Source organism: Myotis myotis, unplaced genomic scaffold, assembly GCF_014108235.1.
Source record: "Myotis myotis isolate mMyoMyo1 unplaced genomic scaffold, mMyoMyo1.p scaffold_m19_p_11, whole genome shotgun sequence".
Lineage (NCBI taxonomy): Eukaryota > Metazoa > Chordata > Mammalia > Chiroptera > Vespertilionidae > Myotis > Myotis myotis.
This window is the reverse complement of record NW_023416315.1, coordinates 15,958,331-15,984,968: the sequence shown is the minus strand read 5'-3', so window position 1 is coordinate 15,984,968 and position 26,638 is coordinate 15,958,331. Positions and strand designations below refer to the sequence as shown.

The 26,638-nt window shown below is 35.7% G+C and overlaps 1 protein-coding gene across 21 annotated transcripts in view; it reads right to left on the bottom strand.

Moving 5' to 3' along the window:
• PTPN12 (protein tyrosine phosphatase non-receptor type 12) overlaps positions 1 to 26,638 on the bottom strand; it is a 108,899-nt gene that overhangs the window by 9,000 nt on the left and 73,261 nt on the right. For 10 of the 21 annotated variants that reach the window (XM_036327636.1, XM_036327642.1, XM_036327631.1 and 7 more), the window contains 8 exons: positions 25,519 to 25,585; positions 22,799 to 22,876; positions 22,600 to 22,698; positions 16,677 to 16,762; positions 9,535 to 10,505; positions 6,509 to 6,586; positions 5,612 to 5,676; positions 1,438 to 1,536 (listed from right to left, as the gene is read on the bottom strand). In XM_036327636.1, coding sequence (XP_036183529.1) covers positions 1,438 to 1,536; positions 5,612 to 5,676; positions 6,509 to 6,586; positions 9,535 to 10,505; positions 16,677 to 16,762; positions 22,600 to 22,698; positions 22,799 to 22,876; positions 25,519 to 25,585 — 1,543 coding nt within the window. Of the gene's footprint in view, positions 1 to 214; positions 1,095 to 1,437; positions 1,537 to 3,856; positions 3,910 to 5,611; positions 5,693 to 6,508; positions 6,587 to 9,534; positions 10,506 to 16,676; positions 16,763 to 22,599; positions 22,699 to 22,798; positions 22,877 to 25,518; positions 25,586 to 26,638 lie in introns of those variants that run through there. The other 11 variants (XM_036327638.1, XM_036327637.1, XR_004970812.1 and 8 more) reach the window with 11 other exon arrangements.

The window sequence follows — 26,638 nt, the reverse complement described above, 5'->3', positions numbered from 1 at the left end:
TGGTTTGGTGTTTTACTAGGATCTTAGTAAGCAGTAATGCCTAGGGCTGACTCAAGGATAAGTATTAAGTTATAAGTATTACAATTGCAAAGCCATGTGTTTGCAGAAGATGCTCCCTCTTGTTTTTAATTAAAAGATTAAAAGGTAAGATTGAACCAGGAGATATGAAGTCTAATTTCCTCGGAATGAGGAATGAAAAACTAAGACAAGCAAGCACTGTAAAATTGTTTTTTTAATGGCAGGTCAAATATCCTGAAACATACATATAGTCTGATAGTCTCCTAATCCCAGTTGAGTTCAAATATTAAAGTAACACACACAAGCTAAGAGAATTCAATATTGTTCCAAGGCACTTACTGAATCTCCATGACTAGATGAAAACAAGAACAATTAGGATAGACAATTAAACAGTATATAATATAAAAATAACTTTTTGCTTACAATTTACAAAATGTATTATTATTACAATCTTTGATTTCTGATAACCTGCAATGCTGGCTGCATGAATCCAGCAATTTTAAAATTCAGAAACTATTTTCTAAAACTTCAGGGCAAATAATTTACAAATAAAGTACACAGAGATTTAGACCATGCAGAAATTTTACATCTTCTGTTAATAATATTTTATGACTACAACTTTGTCAAATTATATACCTACTTGCCCTGTACATATACAAAATAATGCATACATGATAAAACATTAGCAAAAGAGTAGTCCTTAAACTCAATTTATAATAAAAGTATTACTATATTAACATGTCTACAAGCAGCGTGTAACAGGGTTAAGAGACATTAAGGCAATAATACTTGAAGTTAACAAAAAAAAACACACACAAGAAAAAAAACACCATAGGTAATACTTTTTCCTAAGTGTATGTAGTAAAGCAGGTAGATAGTCCCGGCAAAAAATGCAAAGGTAACAATCTACACTGCGGTTAGTCCCACATTTTAAAGAAGGAATACTATAAAATCTGGCTTTCAGTGGCACTTGAATTTTCCAGTATAATTTAAAGTGGTTTTTGGCTCCCTGAATCATGTCCATTCTGAAGGTGGACCTCTTGGTCCTTTGGGTTTTCCACAGCGATTACCAAAACCTATAATCAAGACACCACAATACTTGGTCAGTGTTCAGAAATATTTTTATGCTATATAGACGATGTCAAACATCCTTATCTTCTTGAACAAATAAATTTCCACATGGGAATTTAGAATTTAAACTAAGCAAAACTCTAAACACAAAATTAACTTTCAACTTTTGGAAGGGCACATATGTAATATCTTAATCAATAAAAAAATATATATTTAAAAAAAAAGAAACTGAATAAATCATAGCACAACGTTTGATAAACTTTGCCTTCAGGAAATCCTGGAATGATGGCAAATGATTTTTTCTCATTCTTGCCAGTATTAATGACATAATTCAAGTTTTAAAATTACCAATATCGGTGGCTTTTGTTGGACTTTGTGGTATTGGATCTTTCTTGTTACTGGAAGTAGGTGGACATTCTGTACAAGTCTCTGGGTGAATACCTCCTGCTGGATGATATAAAATGCAAAATAGAGCTACTGTTAATCACCATTATTTGTAGCATCCTATGTATAATCTTCTAATTGTTTTAATTTGGAAAGTAAGAAATAAGTTTTCTCTTGGGGACACCATGATTTTAGAGACCCAAATAAATATAAATGATGAGGTAGAGAGCACAGGAAATCATACTAAGTGTTCTTCCTGGCACCTAGAAATCTGCAGTGAGTACTTCTGCAATGTGAAGATTATCCTTATGCTCTGACTTTATTTAATAAATCTGGATCTTGGCGTATTTTATTTCCTTACATTAGTTATACTGTGTGCTAATAACTGCAACTGAAATGCTTTTTATATGGAAACCAATGAACTTACTATTTGCTCCTATAAATAAGTTTTACATTACTTAAGTTTAATCACTTAATTATTAATGTGTAAGATTAGTTAACGAAAGAAATTAATGGCTATGATTCATCCATTCTTTCACAATCTTTATCACATCTCTATACCTCTGTAAGAAAAACTTTTCTGGAAACTTGGAGTATAAGTCAAATGACCTTTTAATATATGTTAACTCCTTTTCTGTTTCCCTCCCTTCCCTATCCAATCTAGATAACCATCCTGCATCATTCCAGTCACACTTGCAATGATCCTCAACTTTATGATGCTTGTCCTTAGGTGCTTAAGGTCCAAATAGAGGGTCAGCAAACTTTTTCTGTAAAAAGCTAGAGAATAAGTATTTTAGGCTTTGCAAGCCAATACAATCCTGTCACATATTCTCCACTGATTTTTGTTTTTAAGCAACTCTTTCAAAATGTAAAAATCACTAGTTTAGATCAAGGGCAGAACAAGAATAGAAGCCAATGGCAGGATTATGCCTGTGTGGTAGTTTGCCGTTCCTGGTCGATTAGGAAAGGCAGAAAAGTACATTAATTATTATAGTAGTGTGATAAATTTTACAATAAAATTATAAAAGGGTGCAATGGGGGCAGAGAAGAGAGGTATGTAGGTGGAACTAGTAGTGGTGAGGTATTCAGTGCTGGCTTCTAGGAGGAAATGATGATCTAGTCTGAAAACCTCAATTTTCTCAGCAAAGTAAAGGTCATCTGCTAAGAGTTAGTGGGATAACCAAGCAAAGCTGAGGGTCCAACTGTGTAGAAGACCAGAATTGTAGGCTAATTTACAGTATTCAGTAAGCCCAAGGGATAAAATAAAATGGTATGGGAATTAGGAACAAGAAAATTGAAGATAATTTTCAGTGTGACTAGAGTGATGGAGGATAGTAACTAGATTGGTTAGAGAAGGAAGAGGAGCCAGAAAGGAGTTAACATATATTAAGAAAATAAAAGATTCAGGGATCCAGCCATAGCAGTAATAGTAATGTAAAAAAGATAGTCATAATAGCATTGCTGCCATGTGAGTGCCTATTTATTATGTGCCAGGCAGTGTTTGATACTCTATGTATGTGATTCGACAATCCTCTAGAATAAGTAGGTACTATTTATCTCCATTTCACAGAGAAGAAAACTAAGGCTCAGAAACATTAGGCAACTTGGGCAAAGCTACATGGTAAGTAAAATGGTAAAAATGAGATTCCAGTCCAGGTGGCCTTGATTCTAAAACGTTTGCTCTTTTACATATAATATGTTGCCTCAGCAAAGTAGATAGAGAGTAATAGCTGATATGGAGCCCCATTAGGCAAACATCCGGAGAGAGAAGCTGAAGCAGAATGGAGGATAAAGGCAGAAAATGATAGATGAATTGAGGAAATTACATAGGCTAGGATGTTTGATGAGCTGCTTACATGGTCACTGATTTATAGGAATTAACAATAACTTGACCTATTTTAGCATGACAGTAAAAGTAATGTGGTAGGAAAAAAATTTAACTTATAACACTTGGTTAAGCTACATAATCTTTGGTCTTCATAAATGTACTAAGTCCTAAAAGATTTCCAAAACAATCTATTTTTAGGGACCTAATTCAATCACATAGATTAATTACGGGGCATTTATTTAAATCATTGCCAGATTTAAATTCTAAGTGGTTTTATAACCAACAGAAAATAATACACTGGGAAATACATTAAAATAATTTCTTTCCTATCAGCCTATAACTATTAATAATAAATGCTGTTATTTTCCAGATCAATAATAATCTCTGGAATAGTAATTAATTTGGAAGAATTATACTACATAATTCTGGTTTTAGGTGTCCTACATATTTTCATGTACAAAAATAAACAAATAAATAGCATATACCATAAGACATGCTATTTTATGAAAATTAATCTATGTAATCTATAGCAAAAAGGAACAAAATCTAACTTACCACATTTTTCACTCCCAGAGGTTATCAAGCCCTGTAAGGATGACATTTAATAACTTTATAAACAAATAGGAAAAAAATTTGTTATGAGTATCTATCCCAAGAAATTGAGCTTTATCAAGATACTCAGTGTCAAGGGAAAAGAAAACAATGATGTTTTCAATTAGGCTTAAAAAAATGTCCTCCCCAATAAACTAATTTTATTTATTCTTAAAAATATAATGTTACATGCAATAGACATTAGTATTTCAAGACAAATAATCTTAAATATAATGTTACATGCAATAAACATTAATATCTCAAGAAAAACGATTTTAGCCCTGGCCAGTTTGGCTCAGTGGATAGAGCGTTGTCGGCCTGCGGACCGAAGTGTCCTAGGTTCGATTCCATCAAGGGTGCATGCCTGGGTCGCAGGCTCGATCCTGACTAGGGGGCATGCAGGAGGCAGCTGATCCATGGTTCTCTCTCCCTCTCCCTTCCTCTCTGAAATTAATAAAAAAATATTTAAAAAAAACATGACTTTAAATATGTTACATGCAATAAACACAATTATTCAAGAAAAACAATCTTAAATATAATATTACATGCAATAAACATTAATATTTCAAGAAAAAAAGGATTTTAAGTATAATATTACCAAAACTGTACTACCATAGTATGGTATCACAAAAGTTGTAGGAAATATTAAAAATCTGCAAATAACAGGATTACCTCTATTATATTCTAAAATATTTTTTCCCCTCTGGATCTATTTTTGTTCATCAGTTTATGTTGTTCATAGGTTTAAAACTTTTAAATGTATGGTACTTTATATTGGGAGTAAAAGGATAAGGAAATTCCTTTTTCCTTCAGGATGAAAACTGAAAATGCAGGAGCTGTTACACAAAGGAATATACACACTACTGCATTTTGCCAGCCTTTTACCATATTTATCAAATTATTATACCATGGATTGTAAGACATACCATCATTCTTATAGGTTACCACTATTTTATGTGAAAAAGTGTATCAATGATTTTTAACCAACTGTAAGATGTACCCCAATTTCAGTGATATTAAAATATGGGAGAAATAGGAAAAACATTAATGTTGACAAAAAAAAAACCACATTTTTTCCACAGCTAAAATATTTAGTTACCAATACATTTCCTGAATGTGAAAGGAAACCTCATACCTAGTGTTAAAATGGAAGGAAAAAAGTCTAGGAAAGTACTAGGACCCTGAAAATAGTAAGTCCAGTTCCACTCATACCTCCAGAATGATTTGGAACATGGCACAATTTATGAATTTCAAAAGCAGCTTGGGAAAATAACTCTCTCAAGTGTTGGGACAGTTATATATAGACCATGTTGCCCTTGTAAAAACTCCAGATCTCACATTTCATCTGTAATCTTTGCATAAGAAATGCTGTTAAAAGTTTTATTTAATAGTCTTAAGCTACAGTTATTATAAACTAACAATATGGAGGCATGGAACAGACTGACATATCTTGATGTGGGAGATGAGAAGAGATAAACCAAAGAATTTATAAACTAATATGCATAGTCAATGGACACGGGCAATAGGGTAGTGAAGACCTGGGGGGGAAGAGGGAGGGTAGGAACCGGGAGGAGGGGGGTAAAGGGGGGTAATACTATCAACAATAAAAAAATATTTAAAAAGAAAGTAAAAATTTAAAAAAGCATATACTAAAAAAAATAAATAAACAAAACAGCAAAAATATTGAACTCTTGCTGTTTTAATACCAAAAGGACTCACTTCAGATTTTTTTTCAGATTCTTCCTGACTTTGAAGTTCACTCCATTCAGATCTTACAGGTGTATCTGAGAAAAATGAAATCTTACAATTAAAATTAACATCTTTACTTCTTGAAATTTCTTGCACTAGGTAATATAAAAACATCCTATAGATTTTTAGAAATTATCACACTTTCATAAAAAATTTTGTTTCTATCAATCTAAGAATATTCCTTTAAGTTTCCCTCCTTAAAATATAATTAAAATAATTTACTCATCAGAGTTTATTATAAGCTCACTATAATCTATAGATTTGACAGACTTAGATTTAATATTATTGAAGTATATGGCTTCACTGGTCTTAACATTCTTAAAATCAGTTAAACAGATAAAGAGTAGTGAGCACCTCTGTGAATATATTAATAAAGCTGTTTCTGTACTCTTTCTGGAGGGGAAGGAAGAAAAATACAGTATCAATGCTTTGAAATATGACCACTTTTCCCAGTTCTCACCGGTATCTCTTGTGGCCTGAAGTGTCCCTCAATTTAACACAACTGAGTGATACTAACCTACAACCCAATTTAATGTTTACTTACCTGAACTGGCACTAAGTGAACCAATCAATGTCTTTTCGTAATGAATGAAAAGATACCAAATTGAAAATACATTTATAATTGCGTTTGACTAGATTATAGTATCTAACATAAATGCAGCCCATTTTAGCGATTTTAGCAAGGAAAAATACCATTTCTAAAAAGTATTTTTCATATAAGGAATTAAAAACAGTTGTCAATATCAACTCAACCCTGTTTTTGAATTTAATTATGTAGTTCAATAGCAAATACATTAAAATCAGCCACGTTTCCCAGAGTTTAAAGTAGAGTATGAATATTTTTGTAAAATTAGAAGAGATACTCACTATGTTCATTTGCTAATACAAAAGATTCAGGAGTTCTTTCAGGGAGAGGAGGAGGTAAATCTTCACTAACATCAACATCTATATTAAATACATAACATTTAGAAAAATCACGAACTTGGTTAAAATGTTGACTCATTAAAAATGAACTTATCTAAACAAAGACCTTTCTTAAAATTCTAAAACTCACTAACACAAGTATATAAGAGAACTAGTTTTTTAAATGTGAAAAATAAACAAATCTTTACCACTTTACTTGTCAAGAATTATGACAGTCTTCATTCTTAAAGCCTTTTTTTTTTTTTTTTATAACTGTGGCCCTTTCTTCTCAACTACATGTTCCTCCCTGGATCTCTGGATTGTATTTTCTTTTCTTTTCTTTTTTTTTTTAAATATATTTTATTGATTTTTTACAGAGAGGAAGGGAGAGAGATAGTTAGAAAAATTGATGAGAGAGAAACATCGATCAGCTGCCTCCTGCACATCTCCTACTGGGGATGTGCCCGCAACCCAGGTACATGCCCTTGACCAGAATCGAACCTGGGACCTTTCAGTCCGCAGGCTGATGCTCTATCCACTGAGCCAAACCGGTTAGGGCCCGTTTTGTCTTTTAGTTGTATTTTTGAGGTGGTTGTGCGAGGCATCAATTTCAGGTGTTTCCACCGAGCCAAACCGGTTCTGGCTGGATTGTATTTCCTACATTATAGAGGTTGTTCAACCAAATAGAGCATATTTTACATAGGCTTTTGCAAATCATATACCATGTGGGAGCCTAGTGTAGCCAAGTTTGAGAAATCTTTCAGGACACCTGAGTCAGTTTTAAAATCAGAATTCATAAACAGGAATTTTTGTCAGGCAGTAACTTATGCCAAAGGTTGTTTTAGGTATCAAAACAAAATTATTCTCTTTAATTCCCTAACAAGTTCTAAAACAAACAATCAAACGAAAATCTACTTCTTGAGCCAATGGTTCAACTACAAGGTAAATTAACAACATTAAAAACAGGACTGCCCTGGCCAGTGTGGCTCAGTTGGTTCAGCATTGTCCTGTGCATCAGGACGTTGCTGGTTCAATTCCCAGTCAAGGGCACATGCCTGGGTTGTGGGTTCAATCTCTGGCGGGGGGCCGGGGGGTGGGGGTGGGGGGCATTCAGGAGGCAGCCATTAGATGTTTCGCTTTCACATCGATGTTTTTTCTCTCACCCTCTCCCTTCCTCTCTCTAAAACTCAATCAACTATGAAGAAGAAGAAAAAAGGTCTGCTTATAGTTATGTTGCAGCACAGGATGCTTACACAGGAAAATCTTCAGTTAATACCAAACTAATGTAGCATAGTCAGGGAAGGGTGAAAAGAAACCTGAAGTCACATTTACAGCTATCTTTGCTTTGAAATACAAACAAAATAAAGCAGAAGTGAGCTGCTATACAATAGAGTGCTTTCAACTCTCCCTGTTCAGTATTTTAAAGGAACTCCTGTTATCACCAAGACTGGACATGTGGCAGAAAATTTAACAAGCATATCACATCATGCATCCTTCCTGTCCTCACCAAATTCTATTTCTAATAGTCATTTAAAAAAAAAATTTCCTAGACCCAAGACACATGCCTGATATCCCCCCCGAAAAGCGCCCCAAATCCCCAAATGAAAATTTCTTATCTACACATTTTTTTAAGTAGTTTCAACTTGGTAGTTATATTTCTTTTTTTAAAAAAAATATTTTTATTTCAGAGAGGAAGGGAGAGGAAGAGAGAGATAGAAACATCAATGATGAGAAAGAATCATTGATTGGCTGCCTCCTGCACGTTGGACTGAGCCTGCAACCCTTGACTAGAATCGAACGTGGGACCCTTGGATTCACAGGCCGACACTCTATCCACTAAGCCAAACCAGCTAGAGCAAGGTAATTAAATTTCAAACTCTGAAGTTGAGGGAGAAAAATGTATCAACAAATTTAAATTATGGCCAACTGGTAAAGTAATATTTATTGTGGTAACCATTATCTTCTGAAGATCCTTCAAATAAAACACAGAAGAATCAAGAATATAGAAAATCCTAAAGTTTAGGAAACTAGCTTAGAGTCTCATCTACTCTACCAGATACATTCTCAAGATAAAAAAATATAGTATGTCTGAGTTGGAGAAAATAAAGGTACAACAAAGGTGGTACTTACTGGGTCAGAAATAGAAAAGGAAAATCATCTTTCAGGTTCCCAGTACCTTTCATGCCAGTACATTATAAATAAGTCTGTACATGTCAATTATAAAAGTTCACTGACAAGTAAATGACCACTGATAATCTATCAGTAAATAGCTTTCATGTTTATACATTTGCTCTCAACTTTTTGGTCTGTTTAAGAAAGCAGCCATGATTACTTTCAGCAGATCAAATTGTTTCAAGAACCAATAATACATATTGGGAACTGACCACATGCATTATGTTGAAATACTAAGACTGCTTAATTAAATAAGAGCAGTGATGATTAAATATGGATATATCCCACTCACTACTGAATGGATTAAAATTCAGTCTGCTGAGTAGTTGCAATATTGCTTCTTACATTAAACTAAGGATTGAAAGCAGCTTCTTTTTCAAGAACTTAGGAAGTTTTAAAAAAATTTTGTAGTTAAAAGAGCATAAAAAGATAATAATTATTTATTATAGACATGAGTGGAATTAAATGGCCAATCAAGCCATTCTACAATATTTGTGCCACTGTTACTTCAAGCAATTATCTTTCTTAAATTATTTCTATTATACAGATTTTTGACCCATGTAAAATACTAAAGGCTATAATACAGAAAAAAAGATAAAATTTCTGTTACAACAATTGAAACATTTTGAAAACACAAAATCCAGCAATGCAATGTGATCATATTAAGATGATAAAAGCTTACTTAAAAAAATTTGTCTAAAATAATGAAATTTTGCTGTAGGTTTTAGAGTAAAGTGTGGAATAAAACATAATGAATTAATAATACAGTTAAAGTGCTTAGCACATAGAAAACATATTTAAGTGTTAAATACTATTACCTTTTTCAGCACCTGAATGTATTGTTCCTGCTATATCATGCCTAGCAATGGACATTGGCAATACTTTCCTTGTAGATATGCTTTCAGTACTAGTGGAAGCAGAAACTGTGGCACTTGCTGTTGAAATATTAGTTTTATTCTTGGACACAGCACTGTCACAGTTCCTTTCATCTGAGTCTGAGTCATCCGAGTGAAGAGGATTAGTAAAACTGAGGGGTGCTCTGAATAGAGGTGAACTGCTATGATGATCCACAAGATCATGGGTTTCGACTTGTTTTGTGGGGCTTGGTGTTAAACTCACAGTTTTCATTGTTTGACAGTGGGTATCTGAGGATATCGCTTCAGATGAATCAGGCAGGGGTAAGGTATTTTCGGGTCCATGAAATGACCACGTTACACGTCCTTCTTCATCAAGAGGCAAGCAGTCTGGCCTTGGAGGTGTGTCTGAATTCTTCTGTGATTCTTCTGGTAGGATAACTGGAGCTTTATTTGACAGTGTTCCACTGTAGTCCACACAAGAATTCTGAGAAATATCAACTTTCAGATCCCCTGAACCCAATTCCTGTGACTTAGAGATTTTATCAATTATACAAGGTGAAGCTGATTTAATTTTAATTGCATGTCCCCTATTCAAGAGTGTGTTCCCATCAAAACTTTTTGGTCCCTCTTGAAGAGGGACCTTCTTAATTTCAAAACTTAAATTTCGCTCCAATTTTTTATCTGTATGTTCAATTGATTCATTTTTCCCTGGAAGTTCTGCTGATTTATTATAATTTCTGTTGAGGTCTGTTGAATGTTGTTCTGATGAAACCACATGCAACACGGGCTTCGGATGGTATCTGTCATTGTCTTGCCACACAGTAGTGACTGTTGGAAAAGCTGAAGGGGGAGAAGGTGTCAAAATGGGTGGCACTGGGTGAGGCTCTGGTGGCTGCAGTATTTCTTCCTTAGCATCCCCTTCTACGAGGCAACTGAAAAAAAGCATGAATAAAAGGCTATTGTAAGAATGTTCATCCTTTGTAAAATAAGTTGATAGGTAACTAGTATGTAGTTAAATCTATAATATTAAGTCAGTAGAGTCTATAATTTGTATGAACAAAAAAGTATAATTTGTCAAACTAAGAAACTTTAATGTTTAACAAGGTAATACATGTACACAATTATACCATGATTTTATATCTCTTCTTATACACATTCTTGTGTTCCCCTGCTAAATGATTTGGGCTTCTGATGGATTGTTTTCTATGTATCATCAGTAATTCAGCCTTCTAAATTTCCTTCAGATTTGTACATCTCTCTCACCTAGTCAAGCACATAGGCATCCCTCTTAGAAACTTTGGGCCTCCTGCTTTAGTGTGGGCTACTGCCTCTCTAGGCTACCAGAGTTGAGTTTCTCTCCTGTTTCCCAGGTCCCATCCTCCTTATTCTGGGTATACTCCCTTATTTTGGCGGGTTACATCCTCCTCTAGTTGCTTAAGAACTACATTTAGGAGGCAAATTTCTTGAGGCCTTGCATATTTAAGTATTATATTTTCAAGGTTATTGATTTTTTTGAAAAGGTATAGAATTCTAGATTAGAAATAATTTTCCCTCAGAATTTTGTAACTCTGATTCCTATTCCTTTAAATGTGAACTTTTTTTGACAGAATCCTGGTTTGATTCTCTAATTTCTTCTCTCGCCGATTAAAAAAAAATGTTTTTGTTGATTTTTAGAGAGAGAGGGATAGAGAGACTGCAAAATCGATGAGAGAGAAGCATCATCAATCGGCTGCCTCCTGCACGCCCCCTATTGGAGATTGCTACTGGGGATTGAGCCCGCAAATCAAACCAGTGACCTCTTAGTTCCTGGGTTAATGAGCCACACCGGCCTGGCTGATTTTCTATCTCTTTGTATTTGTTCATATTCATGGAAGATTTCCTTATTCTCTCTCAACCTTCTGTTTAATTTAAAATTTTTTGCAATATTTCCAATAGCTTATTTTTTACCATCCAGTTCTTATTTCATGGTATCAGTATTTTCTAATGAATGAAAAAAATGTACAAATATTTATCTCCCCCCGCCTCCCTGCAATCTTTATTCTATTATGTATTGTCTTCCCTTTTTCCTGCTTATTTGGGGCTGTCTTTCATAGTAAGGGACTTGTCAAAGGTCTGATTTTTCCTGCTTTGGTTCACTCTGTAAAGTGCATGATTGTCTAACCACTATGCAACTGAGGCTAATGCAGAATGGTGTTGAATATAAACTAAATGGGGGGGAAAAAAGTATACATAAAAAATTAATCTATTAAATTCCACCTGAAAAAGAGAATGAAATATGAAAAATGGCTAGAAGATGTGTATGTATAATGTAAGAGGGGAGGGCTTGAGGCTTAGTGATCGTCTCAGTGCATGGGAACTGAACATAGCTCTTGCAATATCAATGGTAGGCCACAACCATCAATGACACCTTTCTTCTCTTGGGATGGTAGTTTTTCAAGAGAGAGATACTGTCAACACCAGAAGTAGCTACCAATATTCTGGGAGCCAAATAAAGGGTAAGAGTAAGGGAGCTGGAGAATCTCATTATTCAGCATGCAGATTCCTGTTTTCAGTAAGACACACAACCCCATCATCAATTGGACCTGATGTCCTTGAATCCAGAGCAGCAGTTCTCAACCTGGGGGTCGCGACCCCTTTGGGAGTCGAACGACCCTTTCACAGGGGTCACCTAAGACCATCGGAAAACACATATATAATTACATATTGTTTTTGTGATTAATCACTATGCTTTAATTATGTTCAATTTTTAACAATAAAATTAGGGGTCACCACACCATGAGGAACTGTATTAAAGGGTCGCGGCATTAGGAAGGTTGAGAACCACTGATCTAGAGATTCCCTGGTTCAGCCAATCCAGAGTAAATCCCTCATACTGTGTGTGCCCAGGATGTGAGAAGCAGTCATCTGTCTCTTCAATTTGATGAAAGGAATCTGGGGTTGTAAACTCTCTTATAGTGACATTCAAGTACTCTTCTTGTTTTCAGTACCATCTTACACAAGAGCCTTAAGTAGGATCTCCAATTTCTGAGCCTCTCTGGGGATTTTTTGAAGAGAATCATCCTGCTTCTTATTGCTTTGCCCACCTACATGGCAGCAAGTTTTAACTTTCTTTGTTCTGTTAGGTCCCTTTTCATTGGTCAATGTGCTCCTCACTTCCCTATATTTTTGTCAACACCTCATATAATGACATATCTGCTCCAATTTTTTTAAAAAATCATTACATATTTTTATATTTCTTCACCATAATTTTAGGAAGTTCAGAAAGGGACCAGCGATAAGTATTCAAACTGCCTTATTTAACCAATAATCTTAGAAATGCTTTTAGAAGAAGTAGTCTATGCATGATGTTGATATGTACATAGTAATATATTCTTGGCTACTCACATTTTAAAAGGTAGCTTTATTAAGGTATAGCTAGTAAACGAAAAACATATTTAATGTATATAATATGAGGAATTTGAACATGTGCATATACCCATGATACTACTACTACTGCAATCAAGGTAATAAACATATCCATCACCTCTAAAAGTTTCCTTGTATCCTTTGTGGTATTTGTGGCTTCTCAAATTTGATTGATAATTACAATGACAGACTTTTTTCTTATCCTCCCTTATTTTTTTTTTAAATATATTTTATTGATTTTCCACAGGGAGGAAGGGAGAGGGATAGAAAGTTAGAAACATTAGTGAGAGAGAAACATCGATCAGCTGCCTCCTGCACACTCCCTACTGGGTATGTGCCCGCAACCAAGGTACATGCCCTTGACCGGAATCGAACCTGGGACCCTTGAGTCCGCAGGCCGACGCTCTATCCACTGAGCCAAACTGGTCAAGGCCCTCCCTTATGTTAAGGGTGGTTGAAACAAGGCTTAGAACATTTTACAGTATTTTCATATGCACAAAAAATGATAAGCCCAGTCACAAAAAGCATGCTATATTCTGATTTATCACTATAGTAACTAATATTCATATTTTCACTACTCTAAAGTAAAAAAAATTCCAGTGAAGAAATACAGTATGATTTGCATCATTCTTTTTATAAATATTGTTCTTGATTTCACCTGTTCTGAAGAAGGCATTTTTCACTCCTCAAAAATAAAACAAAATATTCAGAATCTACTACATGCTAAGCTAAGCATTATGCCAGTTCCAGAAGAAGATAAAACAATGAATATAACAGTTTGGGTCCTTATGGAGTACAGAGAAATACTGAAAAATAAGGTTAGAAAAGATAGGATGAAGCTATCCCAAGAAGGCCCAAAATTTCACAGTAAGAAGTTCGTACTTTATAATAAAGAAAATTTACATTTGTTTGACCACGTTTTAAAATGAGTAACACTATAACTTGTTTCAAATTTGTATTTTATAGGAACTTATAAAATTACTTTTCTTATAATAATTTAGGTATTAGGCATGTATAAAGCATAATCGCATGACAGATTAAGTCTAACACAACAAACATGTAGTCTAAATAACCAGTTTACTTACTGCAGCCATACTGAAAATCAAAGTATACCATTTTTACTTTTTATTCATCTTATGCTCTTGTAATTTTATTTTCAGTTAACAATTCTATGTAATAAAAGCCTAATATTTTTGAGGAGTGAAAAATGCCTTCCTCAGAAGAGGTGAAATCAGGAACAATATTTATAAAAAGAATGATGCAAATCATACTGTATTTCTTCACTGGAATTTTTTTATTTTAGAATTATCAAGGGAATCACTTAGAAAATTATATAATTTCCTAATCACTATGCTATACACCTGAAACTAAGAAAATCTACAGAGTAATAAATTCATCTTTCCTATAATGTTATGAAACATCTTCACATAAATTCTTCAATTTGCATATAATTTTTGGCAATCATATTACCTGTATAGTATGAAGAGAAATTGTAATCTTTAGAATATTTAAAATTTTACTTGTACGACATACCAAAACATGGTTATGCTCATTGTTCTTATATATTACTAGTAGCCCAGTGCACCAAATTCGTGCACATTAAAAGGGAATTAATTGCCCTAACTGGTTTGGCTCAGTGGATAGAGCATCAGCCTGCGGACTCAAGAGTCCCAGGTTCAATTCCGGTCAAGGGCATGTACCTTGGTTGCGGGCACATCCCAGTGGGGAGTGTGCAGGAGGCAGCTGATCGATGTTTCTCTCTCACTGATGTTTCTAACTCTCTATCCCTCTCCCTTCCTCTCTGTAAAAAAATCAATAAAATATATTTTTTTAAAAAGGGAATTAATTAGCAGATATTTTAATATTGCTATTTGCCCTTTCTCTATAATAGAAGTGTGAGAGATGAAAAGAAATTAGTAAAATGTATATGAAAATAATATATAAATTTACTAATGAATAAACAGTAACAAAAGGATATAAAAATAACAAAAACATGATATAAAAACAACATTGATGCAAACAATGACTCATAAAGTGATTAAACTTATTCTAATATCTCCCTGTACACCACATTAAGAGTGAAAACACTTTCAGAGTGCTTGACTAATTTCCCTTGTGATGAAGTACTTAGAACTTTAACTGTAACATCACATGCTCTTCAAACTCGAGAGAAAACAACATACAACTGACCATGTGTGAAAACGGGTTCAGATAGGAATATGCCTACTTTGTCTAGAGTTTGTCCTTGGGATTTATCAATAGTCATCACAAATGCTGGCATCCCGGGAAAGCGTCGTCGAATCAATTTAAAAGGGAGGCCAGTGTCAGATGGGAACAAATTAATTCTTGGAATCAGAACAACCTCTCCCTCTGCAGATCCTGTTAATACTTCAGCTTCGATAATGTTAGGTCGTAATCTTTTGATAATAAATCTGGTACCATTACAAAGACCCCATTTACTACTGAGATTTCTCAATAGCATGGTGATTGCACCCACTTTCAATTTTAATTTATGACACGGCATTCCTGAAGGAGTAATACTATTAAGAAATTCGATGGGAAAATTTTCCTTTTCAGCATCATCTGTGGAATCAATGGAACCATCACTCAAATATGTGTGAAAATCTCCATCGAGTATATCCAAATTTTCTTCATTTAATTTTTGAACATGCTCATTTTTTGGACAAAGAATTGCACGTTTAGATATATTTTTAATATTATCTATAGCAGTGGTTCTCAACCTTGGCTGCACATTAGAATCACCTGGGAATCTTTTTAAAATCCTGATTCCTGGGCCCCATCCTCCGGAAATTGTTTCTTTGTTATGGGGTGGGGCCACAACATTAGTAACAAAGAAACAGAATTAAAACTTTATTGTGGGGAGCCGCTAAAGTGTTTTGGACAGGTTCAAGCCTTGGACTGATGAGAGGGCACAGTCCTCTCTTTGACATGTGCAAGTCCCAGCTTGGAGGGCAGGTCCCTCCCGGCAAAATTACAGCCAACAGCTGTAGTTGTAAGCTTGAACCTATGGTCCAAACACGTCGCCCTATGTGCCTGGGTGATGTAGGCTTGATAGAGTTCAGGTGCATGTAGTTGAGTAGGATTGAAACCCAGGAGAATGTTGTAAACATCTTGGTCACGCCCTTACTTTGCCTTGTAGCATCTGCTATAAAATAAAGGCATGGCTGTGGGCATGGTCGCTGTCTCTCAGAGAAGCAGCGTCCCACCGAGACCCGGCTTTCATTCTCTTGTTCTGTCTTTTCTAAGCCTTTCATCCGCCCCCCTTCAGGTGCTGGCGCGGCACACTTTAGAAAGATATGCCTCCATACTCCCAGGACAGGTTCCTGCCTCAAACCCCACCCTTACAGGAAACAGTTCCGGGAAACAGCTCGGGATGGGCGCAGCCGTTGCCAAGACAACCCCTGCAGGACTGACTTCCTTCCGCTTGGTCGTGGCGGTTGTGGTAGTGATGAGCACCACCCATGGTTTTTATGTAAGTAGATACTACTGAAATCTTATCAAGTGAAACAAAATTTATGTAGTACAGTTATAAATTAATTGCTATACATATGCTACATCCTAAACAGAAGACTAATAAAAGTTATAAAGAAAACTTAGAAATTAGTCAGCATTTGTTATTTTAAAAAACAGTGAGTAAAATAAAAGTGTCCTTTCAAAGAAAATACGACATACAATACCTGCGAGTCCTTGGTGGTTTTGGAGGGGGAGAATCTTGTTTGTCAGAATCTATGGAGCTGACCATATTTTCAGTGTTAATTTCATTCTGCCAAAAGAGGAAAATGCTTCATTAAAGTTAGGAAAAAAATAAGTTTCTTTCCTCATATTTCAAATAAATTGTTTCTGGGCTTTTGAAATTTTCAAATATTACCAGTTTTTCCAAGTAACAAAATGGGCCTTAAATATTCCATATTATAGCCTGAGGGGCTATCAAACCCGGTCCATCTTCAGTTACTGAAAAATCAATTGTGTACAGCAGTATTTCAACATACTTCAAGTGCTACTATAAAAAGAAAACAGATTTTCCCAGGTTTCAGCGCCCCCCAAAAAACCACCCCAAAACCCAAAACCAAAAATAACAGATTTCCTATGGAAATAAAGATCAAAGATATCTTTTTTAACACATCACTACTCTAGAAACTTAACATGCAGCGGGAAAAAGCCAACAACAAAATAAGGCTTATACCCTTCACCCTCCCAACCTATTGTGGACCTCTATTGCTACCTAGTACATTTATTAAACAGGTTCCAGAACTCATTTTAATCATTCCTTGTCCTACTCTCCCTCTGTCACTACATTAGTGTCCATTACTGTAGAGAGCCCTATATCACTGCAGATCAATGTTTATCTCTCTCCCTAAAATCAGTAAACATATCCTTGCATGAAGATTAAGTAAGTCATGGGATGTAATGTACACATAACTACAATTAACGATCTGTATTGTATATCTGAAAGTCCCTAAGAGAGTAAAGTTTAAAAGTCCTTATCATGAGAAAACTTTTTTTAACTATGTGTGGTAATGGATGTTATCTAGACTTATGTTTGTGATCATTTCACAATATATACAAATATCAATCATTATGCTGTATAGCTGAAACTAATAGTCTTATATGTAAATTATAGCACAATAAAAAATAATTTGGCCGAAACCGGTTTGGCTCAGTGGATAGAGCGTCGGCCTGCGGACTGAAAGGTCCCAGGTTCGATTCCGGTCAAGGGCATATACCTGGGTTGCGGGCACATCTTCAGTAGGAGATGTGCAAGAGGCAGCTGATCGATGTTTCTCTCTCATCGATGTTTCTAACTCTCTATCTCTCTCCCTTCCTCTCTGTAAAAAGTCAATAAAATATATTTAAAAAAAAAATAATTTGAAAAAAATTTTCTATATGATTAAAAATGTTAATGGTTGGGGGCAAGGGGAGGTGCAAAAGGGTATGGGGAGGTAAATGGTGGTGGAAACTTGATCTGGGGTGGTAAACACAGAATACAGAGTACAGATCATGTGTTGTGGAATTGTGGATTTGAAACTTGTAAAATTTTATTGACCAGTGTCACCCCAATAAATTCAATGAAAAGGAAAAAGTAATGGTTAGAATATTTTTCATTTCTATATACTAAGGACATGAGAGTTTAAAACATCTGTATTTTTGTAGTATAAAAATCTTAAACTTTGAAATTAATATTGCATTTATGGGGGAAAAATTGGTATATTTTTCAATTAAAGTTTAAAGAAAAATGCACACCTATTTAACTTTTTGAAATATTAAATGAATCCCAAATTAGGTAAGATTATATACAATAATATGTTAGCATTCTATTCTATAATATAAACTATTTGGCTACATTTAGCACAGGTTATAACAGGCTTTAGTTAAACTAAAGGGAAAAAATGATGACAACGTATGAGGCCTAGTTGTACAATCATTCCTCTGTTAATGAAGGAAATAAGAATGAGGTCACATAAATGAATTTTTACAAATTTGAAATTTTCACTTGGCTTATAAAGGAAGAATACAGTTCTTACAACTCATGGATTAATGTTAGATTATACTAACACACTGAGATCAACATTTGATAACAAATCTCTCATTTAGAAAACCAAGAAATTTCAAACAAATAGTCTGGGAAATTGCCAAAACCATGGAAAGAGGAAAACGAAGGTTACAAATTTTGCAACTCATTTCCTCATTTTACTTCAATTATTGGAGCTAAGCTGGTTTATCATGTGATAGTTGTCTTAGGGTTAAATGATTAAAATGTAAAAAATTTTTACTAAAAAAATAGCCCCCATATCTTTAAGGACAAGGTGATTATATAGGGAGGAAAGAAGAGAGCTAGTTTGGAAAACAGGCAGAAAGGAGAACAATATAAGAATATATATTTTTATCAGGTCAAAAGTTTGGATATCTGCCCGGTACGTGCTCGGTGGCTGAGTATATACCTATGAACCAGCAGGGCACGGGTTCAATTCCTGGTCAGGGCACATGCCCAGGTTTAGGGCTCGATCCCTAGTAGGGGGCATGTAGGAGGCAGCCAATCAATGATTTCTCTCATCCTTGATATTTCTATCTCTCTCTGACCCTCTCCCTTCCTCTCTGAAATAACTAAAATATATATGAAAAACAAGAAAGTTTCAATATCCAATAAACTCTTTTATACTAAAATTTACCTTTATCGTTTTCATTTTTTAATTTTCACCTGAGGAGGATATGTTGATGTTTTTTAAAATTGATTTTTAGCCCTAGCCGGTTTGGCTCAGTGGATGGAGCGTCGGCCTGGGGACTGAAGGGTCCCAAGTTCGATTCCGGTCAAGGGCATGTACCTTGGTTGCGGGCCCATCCCGAGTGGGGAGTGTGCAGGAGGCAGCTGATCGATGTTTCTCTCTCATCAATGTTTCTGACTCTCTGTCCCTCTCCCTTCCTCTCTGTAAAAAAATCAGTAACATATATTTTTTAAAAATTTATTTTCAGAGAGAAGGGGAGGGAGGAATGAAGAGAAGAGAGGAAGAGAAAGAAACATCAATGTGAGACACATAGATTAGTTGCTTCATATATGCACCCAGACCCAAGATCAAACCCACAGCCTATGTATGTGCCCTAACTGGGAATCAAACCTGCAACATTTCGGTGTATGGGACAAAGCTCCAGGTAACTGAGCCATCCAGCCAGGGCTAAATATTTTTTCTTACTTTTAGGTCAGGGCTAAAATTTAACTTTAAATGATAGTTGACACATATTGGTTTCAAGTATACAACATAGTATTAGATATTTATATACCTTACAAAGTGATCACAATATTTCTAGTAACCATCTGGCATCATACAGTTATTACAATATTACTGACTATATTCCCTATGCTGTAAATTTCATCCTAGTGACATATCTATAACTGACAGTCTGTATTTCTTTATATATATATACTAGAAGCCCAGTGCACAAAAATTTGTGCACTGGCGTGCGGGGGGGGGAGGGAGGGTGGTCTCTCAGCCCAACCTGTGCCCTCTCACAGTCTGGGACCCCTTGGGAGATATCCACCTGCTGGCTTAGGCCTGTTCCCCTGGTGGCAGATGGCATGCCCGATCCCGCGGTTGCCTGCCCTGTCTCCCCTGGTCGCACACCGCAGACCAGGAACCCGCGCTGGGGTGGGCAGTGGTTGGGGATTGCACTGCCACCCCCCCCGCCCCCCCGGGTCGCACACGTCAGGCCCGGATCCTGCTGCCGCCCACCCCCTGCCCCAGGCTGCACGTGGCAGGCCCGGATCCCAAGCTGGGGCAGCAGTGGCGGCTGGGGATTGTGTTGCCGCCCGCGGCGCAACGGGATATGCCTGCAGTATGCAAATTTAAACGGCCATCTTTGTTGGGTTAATTTTCATACTCTTCTGATTGGCTGAGGAGCTGAGCGAAGGTATGGTCAATTAGCACCTTTGTCTTTTATTAGTGTAGATTTTTTTTATTGATTTCAGAGAGTAAGGGAGAGGAAGAGATAGAAACATCGACGATGAGAATCATTGATTGGCTGCCTCCTGCAAGCCCCCTACTGGGGACCAAACCCACAACCCGGGCATGTGCCCTTGACGGGAATCAAACCTGGGACGCTTCAGTCCACAGGCCAATGCTCTATCCATTGAGTCAAACTGGCTACAGCTACAATCTGTATTTCTTTTTTTATATATATATTTTATTGATTTTGTACAGAGAGGAAGGGAGAGGGATAGAGAGTTAGAAACATTGATGAGAGAAAAACACCTATAAGCTGCCTCCTGCACACCTTCTACTGGGGATGTGCCCGCAACCAAGGTACATGCCCTTGACCGGAATTGAACCTGGGACCTTTCAGTCTGCAGGCTGATGCTCTATCCACTGAGCCAAACCGGTTAGGGCCAGTCTGTATTTCTTAATCCCTTCACCTTTTCCACTGACCACCCAACCCCCCTCTGCCATATTAATCTTGCCCTCTCTCCAGTATGATCTTTTAAGGCTAAAATAACATTGAATTAAGTCATGCCAAAAAGGGACTCAATTGTGGCCCTATAATTCTACTTTTAAAAAACCATGTACATTCCTATGTAATAAAGAGCTAATATGCAAATGGTCATCACGCCCTCAAGCCCTTGCACTGGGGGACCTGATGCCACGCCCCCTGCCAGGGACCTGATGCCATACCCCCGCCTGGTGGGGCTTGATGGGGGACCTGAGGCTGCGCCCCCCCTCACCCTGCGGGGGCTTGATGGGGGTGATTTTACTAATTTTCTTTCATCTCTGACACTTCTATTATAAAGGGCAAATAGCAATATTAAAATATTTCCTCTAAATCCCTTTTAATGTGCATGAATTTTGTGCACCAGGCCACTAGTATAACATTATCATGACCAAAAACAAAATAAAATTCATGTAGAACCAACTTACAATTAGGTGGGGGTGGCAGCAAGAAGAGAGAACCGTGAAGGAAAAGGGGGCTGGCTACCTGGCAGGCCTAACAAGCTCAGTAACTGAAGGTAATAGCACAGGATAGTTATTTGTTGTGTTTTTTAAAATATATTTTATTGATTTTTCACAGAGCAGAAGGGAGAGAGATAGAGAGTTAGAAACATCGATGGCAGAGAAACATCGATCAGCCACCTCCTGCACATTTCCCACTGGGGATGTACCCGCAACCAAGGTACATGCCCTTGACCGGAATCGAACCTGGGGCCTTTCAGTCCGCAGGCCTATGCTCTATCCACTGAGCCAAACCGGCCACGGCACACAGGATGTTTTGATCATAAAAATTTCTAACTCAACAGGTTATAATGGGAAGTCAGGTCCTCAGTCTATGTGATAGATTAATCTTTACCTTGAGGAGGTCCTATATATTGTTTTTGTGTATCTAAGGTAATATACTTAAAATGTCAAAATATCTTCTCCCGGCCTCGAGAGATAAACACTGGTACTGGGGCAAGACACCCGTACCATTCCTCATTGTTATTTCTTATCTGCATATCTTTGTAAACTATGTATATTAAATGTTAAAACTATCTTGCACCCACCAATGTAAAAGAAATATGTACCTTTCCATTTTGCTTTTTATCCAATCCTAGGGATTTCCTGCTTTACTTTCTCCTGCCTCCTCCTACCACCAAGGGATTTACTGTCAACTTCTTTACATCTGCTTTGATTCTACTGTATAAAATAAACTCCAAAATGGCCATTTTCCAGAGTATTTTCTCAATGCATTGAAATTTTGCTTCCAAGTCTGGCCCTCAGCCTTGGCTCAAATAACCTCTTTAAGCCTTTCTTTAGGTTTGGAACTCTTTTGTTTATGCAACAATGCAGATAATTTTTTAAAAAGTAATTTACACTTGAAACAATAAAAAAATATGAATTTTGACATAAGAACTACTTTCCCAATGTATTGTTTAGAATATTATGTAACTTGTATTGGAGTTATTAAATATGCATCATAGTTGAGTGTTTCAAACAGGAAGGAGTTAAAATCAAGGTTAAATAAAAATAATAACTGTCATAGATATTCTCATGTTAGATAAGACACAAGATGACAATTAAAATGCTAAATATTACATCTTGGTAAAAGGATTTCTAAAATTAATAGGCCAACAATACCTACCACTCCATCAGCAATTTTTTGGACTCCATGAATCTCATACAGTTGTAGCTGTTTTTCAAACAATTGGGCAATAGCTCTATGAACAAGCTCATACTGTTCCTATTAGAGAGATGAAATGATAAACAAAGGAAAAACATTAAAAAACCCCAAAAGGCAAATCTAAAAATATAATTTATAAAGTGAATTAAAAAAACTATACCTTAGTTTGTACTGCAGAATGCCTCTGTGTTCTCATTTCTTGTATTAAATTAAATACATTAAACTCCTCTGGTATTTTCTAAAACAAAGAATGTAATACATAAACTCTAAATAACTCTTCAGAAAACACTAGAATAGTCTTCAATTTTTCATATAGACTTTATACACGTGCTGGCTAACTGAAAACATCCTGAATGCCACATACCTTGTATCAGAAACTGCTTGGCATTGTAAACTTAAGCTCACCTTGACTCTCAACAGTCAAGCTAGTGAGCCAGATACATGAACAAAAAAAAGAAAAAGTCCGGCCAAGCCATGACTGCAGTGCAATGGGAATAAAAATGCTGTGACTAACTCTGATTGGTGTATGGAATGAAAAGTGAAGGAAATATAATCTATCTGGAGAGTTGTGAAGCTTGATGTGGATAAAGCCTAAGACTGAAAGAAGGAGAGGTATTCAAGAGAGGAGAGAAGATGGGCTACTTGGTTGAGATCATACTATCCCATATAATAAAAGCCCAGCCACCGAACGGCTGAACGACCAAAATGAACGATTGACCAGTTGCTATGATGTGCACTGACCACCAGGGGACAGAAGCCCAATGCAGGAGCTGCTCCCTGGTGGTCAGTGCACTCGCATAGTGGGAGCGCTATGTGTGGACAGGGATGAGCAGCGCTCCCACAGCGGGCCGATCCCTGCAGGCCATGCCCTCCAACCAGTGCATGAATCCGTGCACTGGGCCTCTAATATAAACATAATAGTTTAAACTCATTCCACAGCCCAATGTTTCCTGGGCTAGCTATATAAGCACCGGCTAAGAGAGCTAGGAAAAATCAGATCTCTCAACTACATCCCTGGAGACTGTTTATTCTAGATAATTCTTTTGTACATTTGTATTTAGAACTACTGAAGTATCCAACCCTGGCATGAAAAACTTTATACTCAAGCAACTTTTGTAGAAAAGAAGATGGCATTCTGAAAAGTAGAGAAACTTGGTAGAGGTGTAGCAATATTTTAAAAAAGATAGAAAGGTAGAAACAGATTGCAGGCACATTTCTGAGGCAAAACTATTAGAAATTGGGAATCAATAAGAATATTTTGTAGTGATAAAGAAGACAGAAGAGTTAAGAACAATTCCCATTATTTACTGCCTGGGAGTCTTTGCATATATAAAAATATTTCTTTTTAACTTGTAAAAACTTATTTATGATGAGAGAGAGAGAGATTTGTTGTTCCACTTATTTACGCATTCATTGGTTGAATGATGCATGTGCCCTGATCGGATATCAAATCTGAAACCTTGGCATATCAGGTAGACTCTAACCAACTGAGCCACCTGGCCAGGGCCCATCAAAAGATTTTTACATCAAGTCCTAACCTATGGCCCAAGACTATATTTATGTTAAGTCAAACTGAATCAAATGGGGACTATGTTAAAAAAATACAACTTTTGAAATGATCAGGAGTTTATTTTGTTTGCTGCTATTCATCTAAATGCCTCTTCCAATCCCAATTTTAATTTCTGACTTTTATGTTAAAAGTGTGATAGAATCCTATCTAAATTGTATTCACTTACAATTTTTCAATTGAGCATTAGATTAGTTTTGAGGAATACAAAAATAAAACCTAATCCCAAAGGGTTTTATCAGAAACTGTCTAAAATTTAAATATACCCTAGCAAAAATGAAAACTGACAAAAAGATAAGGGAAAGAAAAAGAAAGAATGGAAGGGGAAAAGGAAAGAAATAAAATATTATTAATCCTATTTTTTTAAAAATTTTTTTTATTGATTTCAGAGAGAAAGGGAGAGGGATAGAGAGATAGAAATATCAATGATGAGATAGAATCATTGATCGGCTGCCTCCTACACCCAACTGTGGATTGAGCCCACAACCTGGGCATGTGCCCTTGCCTGGAATCGAACCTGGGACCCTTCAGTCCATAGGCCAACGCTCTATTCACTGAGCCAAACCAGCCAGGGCTATTAATCCTATTTTATACAAGACATAGATTGACATACTCAGGGAAATCATAAAGCTATGAGGAATTAAAAGCTTTTCCCTAATGCATAGAAACCAAGCATATTATAGAATCAACAAATGAACCAAATCTATGTATAATAAGGAGATTGTGTTTTTCAAATCCATAATGAGAGCTGTGTCTTATTTATCTCTATATCCTCCATATACACAATTTTTTTAAAACAGTAGTGGTAATAATAGCAGCAATAGTAATAAAAACAAACACTAAACTGAGCATTTGCTATGTGCCACACATATAAAGAACTTTACAATGGTTAACTTAATTCTTATGAATTATTAATATTATGATTTCCATTTTTAGATCAACAAATTGAGGCACAATGAGATTAAGCAATTTGACCAAAATTCCATAGCTGGTCAATGACAGAACCAGAATATTAATCTGGGCAGTTTGGCCAAAGAGAATTCTGTATTTTAAAAAGTCAATGCAGATTTTACATCCCTAATGTAGGTATTAATTCACAGAGAACAAATGGGTGACATGTTTACCTTGCGCCCAGTGTATTATCTCAAGTAAAATGCATCATTTATACCTTTTTGCTAACCTGTATTTCATACATACCAAAGCTACTTCTAAAAAAGTAACAAAGCATATGCTGTAATTTACTGCAACTAGTCATTATATTTGAAAATCATAATAGATCAATTGGATATAATGTTACATAAAAATATTCTTACCCCAGCTTTTAATAAATTCCACGTATAATCTATGGCACAAATGGCACCTGTTCTTCCACAGCCTGCACTATGAATACAAAGTTTGAAAACACAATTTAATTTTTGTAATAAAAAACTGTAAAATAAAAAGCATGTTAATATATTTAGAAGCAAAACATTTTTTAAGAAATTTGACAAAATTCTTCTTAGGGTACTTAAGTACTGTATGTGCACCTTAACATTAGTATTTAGATCTTGTTTTTATTAAGTTTAAAGAACTTTCAAGAGTGACTCACAGAATACCTAGGAGCCTTTACTGTGGAAGTCTAATTCTACCTCAGAAAACCTTAGTTAACAAAATATCTTGCAGAGATAAATTCATTCCAAAAATATAAGTAGTTTGTTAAACACATAATCCAGAAAGTTCTGATAAAGTACATTATAAGCAACTTAGTATGATTTTTAAAAAGCTCTTAATAATGAATAGAATATTCATTTTAAATTGATACATTTGTCAATTCCACACATTTCTAAAACATTTCTAGAATTTTAGAGTCAAGAATTACAAGGGCTAAATAATATATATTTAAAACTTGATGGTTAAATGTGTGAAAAATACAGAGACATAGACAACTAGATAAATGAAACACAACAGAAAGTTCAGAAACAGATCTGAGCATATGTAAGTATGTATTACATAATGGATTCTTCAATCAAAGGCGAAAGACTAGACCACTCAATAAATGATACAGGAAAAGTAAGCTAACAATGGAGAGCAAAAAGTGAATTCTTACCTCCGACCTTAATCACAAAAAAATTACAGATGAATTAAAAATAAAATGTTAAAAAAAATGTCTGTAAAGTGCTAAAAAATATAGGCAAAATGTTAAGTGCTATTGTGTTAGGGAAGGACTTTCTAAGCATATCTCAATAGACATAAATCATAAATGAAGAGAGTCACAACTCTGACTACATAATTTAAAATTTATACCTGGCAAATCAGGCAGAATAAAAACCATGAAAAACCACGATCAAAAGTTAACATCCTCCAATATATAAAGAATTTGCAGTGTATAATTATTAAGAGATAAATTACTACTACTATAAAATATCTGGCAATGTACACAAGCAAGCAATTCAC